The sequence below is a fragment of the Lates calcarifer genome, linkage group LG13, assembly GCF_001640805.2.
Source record: "Lates calcarifer isolate ASB-BC8 linkage group LG13, TLL_Latcal_v3, whole genome shotgun sequence".
Taxonomy (NCBI): domain Eukaryota; kingdom Metazoa; phylum Chordata; class Actinopteri; family Centropomidae; genus Lates; species Lates calcarifer.
Window position 1 is genome coordinate 10,320,030 of NC_066845.1, and position 12,341 is coordinate 10,332,370.

The following is a 12,341-nucleotide window of genomic DNA, read 5'->3' on the forward strand; positions in this document are numbered from 1 at the left end:
TATCTTTTCCAGTAATCCCTCTCCAGTATACAGAGCCAAGATTTTCATATATAGTCAAAGTGTGTGTGTGTGTGCATATACATTTAATACAAATCACATAAACATAAAGCAACATTTTTTTAATGCACAACAGTGCTTCCCCAGAATTACAGACTGTACCTTTACTACTGTTACTACTGCTGCTAAACGTAGTTACAGGCTCTGAGGAAAAAAACAAAACAAAAACAACTCAAACAAATACAATTTATTATTGACATCATGATGGAAATAGTTTTTTTTTCTCAAAAGACCTGGAGTGTCTGACAATGAAAAAAACTATTTAATGTTTAAATGAATTGCAAGGTTAGGGCTGCATTAAAGGAAACTGCAATACCACTTCGACCAACCCACAAGTGTTAATTACGGCAAATGATTGCTAATCAATTATCACTCACCCCATTAAACAGTGACTGCCACTTGCATCATCATGACATGACACCATATTGTTCCACTTGAGACACAAGGTCATGACCTTCAAACGCATGGCAGTATCTCACTGTAGCAAACTTTGTTGCCATTGAAAAAGTGCAGACATGTCAATTATGTTATGATGATGACAATTAAGTCTCCTTCCCTTAGAAAACATCCCAACATCAGCTGCATACAATACTAACAACTTTACAAAATTAGCAAATACTACTGTGTGTGATATTAGTACATAATTCAATCTTCTCCTAATATGATTTAATACAGCCCAACCACTGTGTTGAATATGGATAGAAGATCTTTCAAAGTGAGGGGCTCCTGACCAACAGAGCTGAGTCAACAGATCAATGATTTAAGATTTTCATGGGTGGAATGTTCATCTGTACACCAAGTGGACACATAGGCAACACTGTGAATGCATAAAAGTAACAATCATATCCCATTAACATTCATCTTTAATTCTGATGCAACATTTTAAAATATAATAAATTAAAAAAATAATTCTGTAAAACTATATACATCTCTTCACACACCTGCCCAGGCACTTTTCAAAACTGAAAAGTCAAAGATCCTTTGCAGTGTTTTGGTACCACAAAGTAGGAATACAAGGGGAAGCTGAAGAATGATACAGTATGCTGTCATTTGGTTGTACTTCCATAAGGCAGTCAGTGCAACAAAAAGTTGAGTAAGGACTATGTAACTGAAAGGTGGCTCACTACCCAGTGTAAGGTAACCAGATCAGCCAAAACTAAAACTCAGTGAAAGAAAAAAAGAAGTCAAAAATTACAGCATCAATATACACAATTATGCTAAAATTAATGACAAAATAACTAGATTCAGAAGAGAAGAAATGGCGTGAAAGAGATAAAATAAATATATAAGATAGATGTTCTCTCATCTTCTATCTTATTTAATCAGCAAATCCTATGAAGAGACCAAAATCAAGCTGGCCAAAATCAGCCACAAATTTATCCTACCATGTGTTGTCTGTATAGCCAAACCTTGGGGACAACCATTTACTTATTACTGTTAAGTTATCTCATACTAGAATCATACGTCTTTTTTACTTATAGATTCTAGATTTGGGGGATGTGGTTCTCCATACAAGTGATATTAACAACTGTTACCAATAATGCCTCAAAAGAAAACTGATGATCTTAGGTGTATGAGTTACATTTTAAATTTGAGACTCACACTTCAACCTCACAAAGTGCTCTGCAGTGAAGCATACTGATCCTGGTACAAAACACCCTGTGTTACATAAGAAAAACAGTAATTTATCAGCAGTACACTCTGCACCGTCTGTTCTTAAAACAGTTTTGGGGGCAGCATTCAGTCCAAAGTTTGTGAAGTTGCCATACAATGTCTTTACATGAAAAATCATTACAAGATGAAAAGAAAAATCTAAATCACTTTATGACATATCAAGAATATGTCTGCATGAGCACAGAAGCCTGCTGGCTTGTTTTGGCTCTGTTTACCACGTTACAGTATTACCAGATTGTTGCTTCACAGTAAGCCGTCATGCTCAAAGCTGGAGGGCAGCAAAGAGAAGGAAAAGGGGCAAAACTTGACTCCAGTCCCACTGTAGAATTTATTTTGAAACTCCACCCTGAGGAAGAAGCAAGCAGCTTCTATGAATATAAAACACTGAGATAATACAAAGAAATTTGGCCCAGTCAGTGACACAGGTGCAGTTGGTATTATTGTTGTCTTACCAGTGCAGCCGGAGCGCATGAAGGAACGCAGACAGACCCTCCATGACCAGAAGGATGGACACAGTGAGAACGGCAAACAGGCCGAACACAGGCACCAGGAATACGACCCCAAGAACTGTGTCCATTTTAAGTCCTACTCGCATCACCATGGCCCACAGCACCTCTGACAGCTCTGTGAGAGGAAAGAGCATGAGCACCATCCATGTAAGGAATTGTAACAAACAGAGACGAGGGATACATGCCAGTTACTAATATTCAGGCTGATCTCAGGCCTGTCTTTGGCTTTTATTTAGACTCCCCACTCTTCTTTGTCGTCAATTTTACATGTCATACAGAGTCAAGTCTGAAAGAGATGACGATGCCCATTTTCCTGTATAATTGATGAGACCTGACTATATTTGCCATATTAAGATCTCTGCCACACTTCCATCACTGCTTAATTACAACTGGAAGTCATATTATGGCTACAGCACGCACACAAGGTTATATGAACATGTTGGAGATGTTGAATGGCCGTTTGGTTCTGCCTTCTTAAGAGTACACTGCAATCAATTTTCTATTTAATTAGAATTTGTTATGCAGTATCCATAATTTCATAAATTCATTTTACATTCAGTGTGTGCTTGGACAGATTTGAAGGACGGAAGAACTGCCTCCATGTTGTAATGCAAACCGGCATACTCACGGGCATGTGCCAGGCTCAGAGCCCAGAGCCTTAAGTAGGAGGCTGTGTTGGAGATACAACCTAGGCAATACTCTATAGTGTGGATGGCCTGATGCAGGAACTCATCTGCAAAGTCAAACTGTCACAAAAACAAAGCAAAACTCAGCATGAATGACAGAATCTGGAAAAAACAAACATAAAAATAGTTGCTTATAAGGATGCTTAAGATTAGTGGGTAACTATCTGTTGTTTTGTTAGCCTGACCTCCTCTGTCTGGTGCTCTCCACTTGTGGAGAGATCACTGTGACTGCTGCCTTCCTCCATGTCATGAGCCCTCATAAGGTAGAGCTCCTCCTCACTGTTACGCCGCACACGCTCATATCCCTGAGAACACACACAAACACAGATTTGCATATTTGTAAATGGAAAGCAAATATTTGGAGAAAGCTTTCACATCTGTGTACACATGCATTTCAAACCCTCACCCTGTACATTCCTAGGCGAGGTCTTCCATTGTGAAGCCAATAAAGGTAGATGGGTTTCCCCAGGAGTAACACAGGCACTGAGAGAACAGCAATGACCACGAGAAATACCTGCAGGCCAGCCTGGAAGGAGAAAAACAATGTGGTATTACATTGATATGATCTGTTTCAGTTGAATCTGTAGCGTATTTTAAACAACATCATATTTAATGTGTTTGGTAAGAACAGGGACACTGTTGCGGGGGTGGAGCTTTGCTTTAGCTTCTCACCTGTCCTGGGTACAGGGGCTGGACTGCATCACCTTGCATGAGGAACATATTTATAAAGTGGATGAGGATGCTGGGGGCATGTCTGGAGTCCTTAGCAGAGAAAACCAGCCACTTGTAGAATATCATGAACACCAGGTAGCCAAACAGGCACAGCAGGAACAGGAGCTCAGGAAGAAACACCAAGTACAAGTTGTACTTTTTCCTAAAGTGCCTGTTTTTGTTGACAAAAATAAGGCAGGCTATCAAAAAATTACATTTAAAAAAATGAAAAAGAAAAAAAACAAAAAACAAAAAGAAAAACTGGTACTTACAAGTGATTGTAAGTGCTGAGGATGACCCCAAAGCTCATGTGTACAACACCCAGTATCACTGACATCTTCATCTTGTAAGAGTTTAGAAATGTGAGGCGGTTGGATGCCAGGTTCCAAATCTTTGTGACAGAAATATGACATACTCTGTATTATACAGTGGGTAGTTTTGATTGGTAAAATATTGTTTTTCAGTTGTACTATTTAAATCCCATAAATGATAAATAAGCTGTGTTATGTTCTTCAACTTAATTATTGTGCCCTGGGGGCAATCTAATAATGTCATTTTAACCTAAAAGACCTGACCTGGCATACTGTGTGTCCTTTTGTGAGTAACATTACCACTAATAGAGCAAACAATCCACTGTTTTGAATAGAGATGCACTAATCCAATTTACTGTATCAGCACCAGACATGACTGCCTCACGTTATTGGCTCTTTCATAGTCCTTAAACCAATACATGGTGAGTGTATTTCAGTATGGATCTATGTGTAACCTGAACTACACATGTGCATTTTAGAGTGTTTTTTGCTGTGACTGTGAGTACGACAAAGCCTCTTTAAATGTACCACAATGATAATATGATCTGTCTTATATGGTAACCCGTTTTCAATATTCTCTACTCACCGGGTCAATTCCCAGAGGGTAGGGTCCCATGAAAACTCCCTCAACATTTGGATCAAGAGTTAGAAGATGATTCCCATTGAGATCAGTGTCACTGTTAGGCACCAATGAAACCATCAGTGTGTTAAATGTATATCAATATGAAACAAATCCACAAACGACATCTTACCTTTATATCTTTTAACACATATAACAGATTGTTCATTAAATTTCTTAACTGTAAAAATGATACTAAAGCACTTCTGGGTCTGCTTAGCTGTTTTTACTATTATAATGTTAATGTTAAGTCCATCTTGTTATAAAGTAGTCACCTCCACACGTTCGCTTTTAACATGGCCGTCACATTCCATCCAGAACCAAAGATGTTGAGGGACTTCGAGAAGCAGTCATTGTATATCAGGCCCGTGTAGATGGAGAACAGGCCCATCATCAGGATGATATAACGCCCCTCAAAGAATGTGTTCCAGATCTGCACATATCACATCAAATCACTCAGTTACACTTCAGACATGGTGCATGTTACACACTGGCATTCATTTGATTGTTTACAGTAAGTGAGCTCTCAAATGAGCATTAGGTTAAAAAAGCTTCACTCACCTCATTCCTGGTGTTTTTAAGTTTGCGGTTGTTCTCGTACACCACCATCCAGAAAGCAAAGAGAGCCATGATAAGTCCATGCCCCAGGTCCCCAAACATCACAGCAAACAGGAAGGGGAAAGTGATGACTGTGAATGGAGCTAAAGAAAAGTGGGAGAAAATTAAAATCTTGAAATAATGCAAAAAAACAAGACCTTGTTAAAACTCCAAACTGACAAATGAAAGCTGACTTCGCATTTCAGTTTGACCCATGCACTTCTTATTTTGAAGTCTCATCTGATGACACATCTGTACACATACAGAGAGGGGAAAAAATGAAGAAAATAAAAGATCCAACTTACCGGGGTTGACCTCCCTGTAACTTCCCACTCCATAGGCATCTACGATGTTCTGGAAGCCAGAGGTAAATTTGTTGGTCCTTATAAGTGTGGGGGGAGTGTCGCTGGTGGGGATACGATTGACAAAGGAAGGAACTGTCGCACCGCTTTTTCTCTGAAAAAAAAAAAAGAAGAACAATATCAAATTAAAATGTTAAAATGCATATTACTTTACACTAAGTTCACTGTAATGTCTTTAAATGTTTTATTAGCACTGCAAAAAGTGGGGGAGAAAGACGGTGGATGTAACGTCCCCTTTGTGGTTCAGCAGCTTCCTTAGAGAGTCAGTTGTGGAAAAATAAAAATAATTTTAAAAAAGCCTCTGAAGGGACACTGTGACACTTCAGTGTTCCCATTAGTGCTTCTTTATATTTCTTTATCTGAAATACACACACTGTCCTATTCAGCGAGCAAACTGAATCAACACTGGCCTTTCAGTACCCTCGCCAAGTCATGGAAATTTTCTTTTTCTTAAACTAAAAAAGGCAAAATAAAAGCAATTACTTGCTTTTATAATAACAATATCCCAATTCATGAAAGAACTGCCCCGGTTAAATAAACAGAAGAATGTAGCCTGTGGTGAAAGTCAACAATAGAGCAACTCTGTTAAGAGCTTCCTCACCGATCCTTCTTCCAGGGCCCTTCGCAGAGTGGGAATGTCATTGACCGGACACCACACCTCCGCAATCAGACACTTGTTAGTAACATCAAAACTACACAGGTTCAGAATATAGTAGATGGCCTTCATCTTCTTGACCTGGATGACCCAGGTGTAGACGGATTCTGAAGCCTTAATCAGGACCTGTCTCAGGTAGTCCTCTGTCCTGTGAAGTACCTGAACACAGTGAGTGAAGCAGCGTGATACATCATGTTAACATTTTTTGAATTTCTCTGATTATCTATGGAAAATGAACATAGGGAAATTATCGATTACATTTTAAACAGGAGGCAGTTGTGAGTGTTTGTGTTTGTGAATAAAAGACAAAGAGATGAGAAAGACAAGAGAAGCAGTCAAGAAACGGGAGAGGATGAAAAAAGTATGCATGAAAAGAGAGAGGAAAAAAAACTGCTCAACTTTCAGCTGAGGCCTCATGTTGATCATGTGCTACAGGAGGGTGAGTGCAATTCTAGTTTTCAGTCACAGTGGGTTAAAGCTACCAAATGATTCACGGTGCACTGCCCCAGACAGAAACTCAACTGACCCCATCACTGCCAGGACAAGAGGAACAACTGGGTTAATCTTTTAGAAAATAAAGCAGCCATTAAGTTTTGTTCTTTAGGTCTGTGTTCTTTTACCATAAGAAGACCGGTTCAAAAGAAACACCCTCACTGAGATGTGATGCGATACACAAACACAAAACTCTGCAAGCTTTTTGTGGAACATGTTGTTGTCTTATCTTACAAACCCACCAACAGGAAAAAAAACAGCAGGAGAGCTCCTACTTCAAATGATCTAGGTTGTATTTTAACAGGGAGATGATCGCAAATGAATTTAAAAGTAAACCTTTAGTCAATAACAAACTGATTTTCTTCTTTGTCTGTCACTAATTAAACATCTGCTTAAGCAGATACTTTAAAAAATGTTAGACATACCGTGTGGAGGTCCTGAATTCGAGTTCTTAGTCCTTCCACAACATCATTCCTCTCCTCATTGTTACTGGGATATGGATACAAATGACAGTGGTAGCTACGGAGGCAAAAAGGATGTTATCACTCAACTCACTACTACAACAGAAATGAGAAAAAAGAAAAGAAAAAACAAACCTAAACACACAGATTTCAGCCCTTTTTCTGACATTAATAGCAACCACTGGATAAAGTATTGAGGAATAATTACCAGTCACAGATCTTCTTCACTTTCTGGCCAATTTGGTCTCCCCAGTAAGAGATCAGAAACACCACACTTTTGGTGGGCTCTCCCTGCGGCGAGAAAATAAGAGGAAGTGTTGTATATCAATCATAAGACCCACAGCTCCATTGATAACAAGAAGAGAATCATTTTAGGACCTGCGTACATTTTCACCTCAAAAACAACTGTATGCTTCATTAATAAAAATGAACTAAAAACATGTCTTTATGTGTGTAACATCAAGTTGTTCATTACCTAAACAAAACTTGAATGTAAAGGTAATTCTCGACCTTGGAAGCAGCAGCTGAAAAGCATTGATTTTTCTACTCGATTTTTCAACTCACAACTAGTTGTGTTTTTCGCTTTATGTGAAGCCTCCATTTTTTCACACCATTCAGCAACACATGTTAAGATTTCCTATAAACTCTCAAATGAAAGTTTCGTCCTGACATTCCACTGGTGATCAGTCACAGCCCTGCATGCCTGCCCTCTGGTCAAGCAGAGGAAGTGGATAACTGGATTACTGCTGTCACTGAATTTTGAATGGACAAGATCACAGCACTCATCACAGCAAGGAGGAGAAGGATAGACCTCACAGCGGCCTCACCAGTGTAATTTTCAATACCGTTCCATTCCTTAACATTATATATATATACATATATATATGGTAACTATTTTGTCTTTTGCAATGCTCTATATATTCTGCATGGTTTCTTAAGAAACGCTACACAAACAAAGGGAAGTAACAATATTTTTAGTTATATTTAAAACCATGTACCATGTAATATCAATCCAACATATGTTTTTCATTATGTCAAATTGCTGCTTTAGCAAAATTATTAAAATGCTTAAAATACAAACTGGAATATTTTACACTTTGTTACTATTCTTATTAAATATGTAAATTATGGGTCTTGGCAATGCCACAGCCTTGAACATGGCACAAAACATAGTAATAATTGATGTGTATCAGGTTATAAGTTGGACCTCATCCAAGGACGGACTGGTCATTGAATTAGGTTCGAGGTGTGCTATGAAAGTTGATTTAGAGTAAATGAATCAAATTTAGGTTGATCAAGTTTATCTTGTATCAAGCCAAGCACCTTTCACCCAGTTAGACCTAACTTAGGAAGTGAGATATGTAATTCATGGAAATGTTTCTTCTTCCCTCCTTGTTGATATTAATCTCCCGTTGTAAGCCAGGGAAGACACGACAAAGTTAACCTTGAGAAACTGTCGAAGGAAACTGTTCATGTAATCAATACTTAGTCTGATACATATTCAATAAAGCATATTACTTGTAGTCAGGTAGAGATAGTACATTTAATCACAAGTGTGCACAGAGTGGTGGAGTATGGAAAGAGATCATCTTGACCTGCACATTCTTAAAGGCCTGAGGAAGCAAATTTCTTTTCTTCTGAGATTAGCTAGGGAGAGTAGAGACAGGTACAATACTGTACCAGTGTGCAGGTGGAAACTTGTCCTGATAAAGATAAACAGCTCAAATAATGAGGTGTTCTCCTAGCAGCCACTACAGAAATGACTCTGCAATATTTTAGAACTAGACCATTTAGATAATCTGTGAGTAACTGTTGACCAAACAGTAACATTGCATCCTTCTAGGAGGGATACGAGATTCTTGGTTCTGCAGACCCTTTTCCATGTCAGATTTGTACTTTGTACCCCACTATCCAAAGAGTGAAAATTGTGTGATTCTTGTGCCTTTGATTTGGTGGCTACAAACCCAGAAGGGAAAGTCTGACTAAATTTGCTGAAGAATTGAAGAGGACAGAATAGTTCCACAATAAAACCTACCGTGTTAGGATCTTCCAGATACTCCTCAACCTCAGCATAGCTGAGGATGGTGTAGCCTTTACAGACTCTCCAAAGCATCCGTTCAAAGGCCTCGATCTTTGCCCTCTGAATAAGCCCAGAGATGAAACTGCAAGACAATGAGCAAAACATTCCCCATCAGTCTATCATGTACATGCATGCCTTTTGGGGCTCATAAAATTTATTTTAACTTTTAGCTTAAAAATACCACAATAATGATATTATGATAAAATCACAATACCCATCTCTAAAATCATTCGTAATTCATCATTTCAAGTTCAAAGAGATGTCTTCCTTTGAGTAACTACATCACAAAAGAAAAACTTTATTTGAAATAAATCAAAATTAGAGTTTTTTTCCCCTTTCATCATGAACTCTCTCTTAGGGGTGAGGGATAAGGTGTGTGTTTTTGCATGTGTGAATATTTTCACTGACACAGCTGCATTCAAGAGGTCTGGTTAATCACAACAGCTTTGCCATTACCTAAACAATCTTACATCATTGATGCCGCATTGTGCTCAACTGAACATGATACCAGCTGCCTGCTGTAGCTGTGATACTATGTTGCAGTGGCCTAGTGACTGCAGAGATATGCAGCTGTGAGCTCAGCTGTCTCTCCTTTGAGACCTCACTCTTGCTACACATCCACAACCAACAAAAACTCACATTCAGCTAAATGTCTGTCCTCTTTCCTGAATGCAGAGCATTCCCACAACACTGGTGTTGTATGAGACACAATTTTTGGCAGAGAGCCAGAGCTGCACATCAGTTATAACATCTGAAGCTCCAGCCTGTTTGTGTGTGTATTGTGTATAAGGTTTGTAATAGGTGACAGACAGGACACAAAAAACTATTTATAAGGAAAATAATAATCCAATTTGTCCCATTTAAAACTTTCCTTTAATGTATATCAGCAACTGTACAACCCATTTAATTTTGCCTCATGATGTTTTTGTGACTAGTAAAATCACAAGATCTTACTGTTTCTATTATCATGACAATTGTGAAAACTGGTGACCGTGACAGAGCTAAGGCCTACTGTCAACTCTAAAACAAATCAAACTCCAGATCCAGACATTAAGAGACGTGTCATGTTGATATGGCTAGCAGAATTTCATCCCTCACCCCAGTTTAGCTCCGAGCCTCTGCATGCTGCTGTAGTCCATCATTGTGTCTTTCTCCAGGAAGGGAAACTCCTCATACTGCACTTGCAGGGGCTCTCGCTAAAAGCAAAGATAAGATACAGTGTAAAGATGAAACTCAAAATCAAAGCAAAGAACAGATTCTAACTGCTATATATACAGGATGAAAATGTGGATGTAAAGCATCCGTTATGGCGTGATGTGCTAACCTCTGAGGTTCTCTGTACAAAGTTACGGGTGATGCGCAGCATGTGTGTGTACTCTGTCAACTCCAGCAGATTCTTCTGCAGCTTCTCTTTATTCCTGGTGACTTCACCTAACTCCACTTCTAGCCTCTGTAGCTGCTCCTGTGAACATACACAGATACCCAATGATCAACAGCAGCAATAATAATATGTTTTGAAAACATTCTACTAATTATAGTCCACCATATTCATTTAGTCACAGTGGCAGAAACACAACACTGATATAACAGCTGCCCAGGAATTAAAAATGATAAAATACACATAAGCAAGTAACTAACCATTATAGACATGACGTGCTTGGGTAAAGGAGCCACTGGGTTAACGTCTCCATCTGGCAGTGAAATGTCTGCTTTCTTGATTTCCCTCAGAAGGTATCCTGTTAGAAATAAAGAGCAATCTTTTCTAAGGCACACAAACAGTCTAACAGTGCAAGCAAAGTCTAACAGTCAAACATTCTCTTCTCTTAATCTAATAATAACGGGTTTAGTTAACCAAAGGCTGCATTTCATTCAACTAAATCTACAACCAGCTGACATCTCCCATGACTGTAGTTTCAGATTCAATGAGACAGCCCTCTGTGCCCTCGTGTATTCCTGCTTTGCTTCAACAGTCCCATCACAGCTTTGTTTTGATCCTGTCTGACGGCTAAACAGGTTTATTTCCTGCTCAAGGCTCGGCTACAACTACAACTCAATGACTAGACTGGGAGCCTTACTGGCAGATTGCATATTAAAGATCAGTGTATGCTTACCGAGGATCCTCTCCATCTCTTCACATTTTTTGATCTCGTTGACATGTTTTCTCTGAAACGCGTTAACGCTGGGATTGAGCTGAAACGAAAAGGTGTGAGAGACACAGTCAGTTGAATGATTAACAATCCTCACACCCCCACTCATCACTGAGAGAGTGTGAAACAAGCAAATATCCTCAGGACAAACTGTCATAAACCACTTTGCCGAGTGTTTCTGGCGACTAGCCGACTCAGCAGTTCAACTTTCAAACTGAGACATTACTGTGTTTCAGGACTTTCTTTCGGGACTTACGTCTCTGAACTCAACAAGCCCCAGCTCTCCAAGTTCACTGATGCAGTCGTACGCTGAGCCGGACTGTAGAAACAGCTGGGCCAGACACATCTCTTCACCTCGGAGCAGGGAGCACATTTTGACAGTTCGCTCTGATACTTCCCAGCTCAGCCGACGAGGCTAATATTAGCTAGCTAATTTACTGCGATTTCTTGCAAAGTAAACGTCAACGGCGGACTGTTAAGTCTTTCTTAGTCCTTGTCATTTTAAGGCTCCGGTGATAATACGATGTATGACTTGGATGACGCCGACTTCAGATAGCCATCGTTAGAGCAGAGGCAGTTCCTGATAGCTAATGAGCTAGCCGATGAGAGTCGCGCTGTTTCTCAGGTGTAAAACTTGTTTCGTCAATGTTGAGTCCGAAAATATGAAGCCACCGGTATTAAAACCGCTAACGGTGCATGTCCAAAGATATGGTCACAACTCTTCTCTTAGTTTGTGAAGTTTTAGGAGACGTCCGCTTGTCATGTAGTACTCCACGTCACTTCATTTTACACTGTTGAATACCAACAACTTCCACAGCAGCAGTGAGTATTGTCTTTGACCAATCATCACCGGCCGCTGGAGTCTGCGCACTATACATTCACCCTTTAACATGAATACTGCTTTCCAGCCCTCAGCGCTGTCTGAAGGCGAATATACACCAAATGTACACACGTAGGCAAGGCTGTATGCTGAGGTTTGG

At 39.5% G+C, this 12,341-nt stretch overlaps 1 protein-coding gene across 1 annotated transcript; it reads right to left on the bottom strand.

Moving 5' to 3' along the window:
• Nucleotides 1–98: 98 nt before the first annotated feature.
• Nucleotides 99–12,182, bottom strand: atp6v0a2b (ATPase H+ transporting V0 subunit a2b). The gene is made up of 20 exons (XM_018668684.2): nucleotides 11,618–12,182; nucleotides 11,326–11,404; nucleotides 10,853–10,950; nucleotides 10,539–10,676; nucleotides 10,313–10,410; nucleotides 9,170–9,296; nucleotides 7,343–7,425; nucleotides 7,099–7,192; nucleotides 6,128–6,340; nucleotides 5,470–5,620; nucleotides 5,129–5,268; nucleotides 4,843–5,000; nucleotides 4,535–4,625; nucleotides 3,910–4,028; nucleotides 3,599–3,809; nucleotides 3,333–3,452; nucleotides 3,112–3,231; nucleotides 2,869–2,986; nucleotides 2,184–2,355; nucleotides 99–2,077 (listed from the first exon to the last, which is right to left on the bottom strand). The coding sequence occupies exons 1-20, from the start codon at nucleotides 11,732–11,734 to the stop codon at nucleotides 1,975–1,977; spliced, it is 2,550 nt and encodes an 849-aa protein (XP_018524200.1). The 5' UTR covers nucleotides 11,735–12,182; the 3' UTR covers nucleotides 99–1,974.
• Between the last annotated feature and the right edge of the window lie 159 nt (nucleotides 12,183–12,341).

Coding starts and splice junctions, on each gene's coding strand:
- atp6v0a2b (XM_018668684.2), bottom strand. CDS start 11,734: ATGTGCTCCCTGCTCCGAGGTGAAGAGATGTGTCTGGCCCAGCTGTTT. Junction 4,029..4,534: donor ACCCTCTGGGAATTGACCCG/GTGAGTAGAGAA, acceptor TCTGTCACAAAG/ATTTGGAACCTGGCATCCAA. Junction 3,232..3,332: donor CTCGCCTAGGAATGTACAGG/GTGAGGGTTTGA, acceptor GTGTGTTCTCAG/GGATATGAGCGTGTGCGGCG.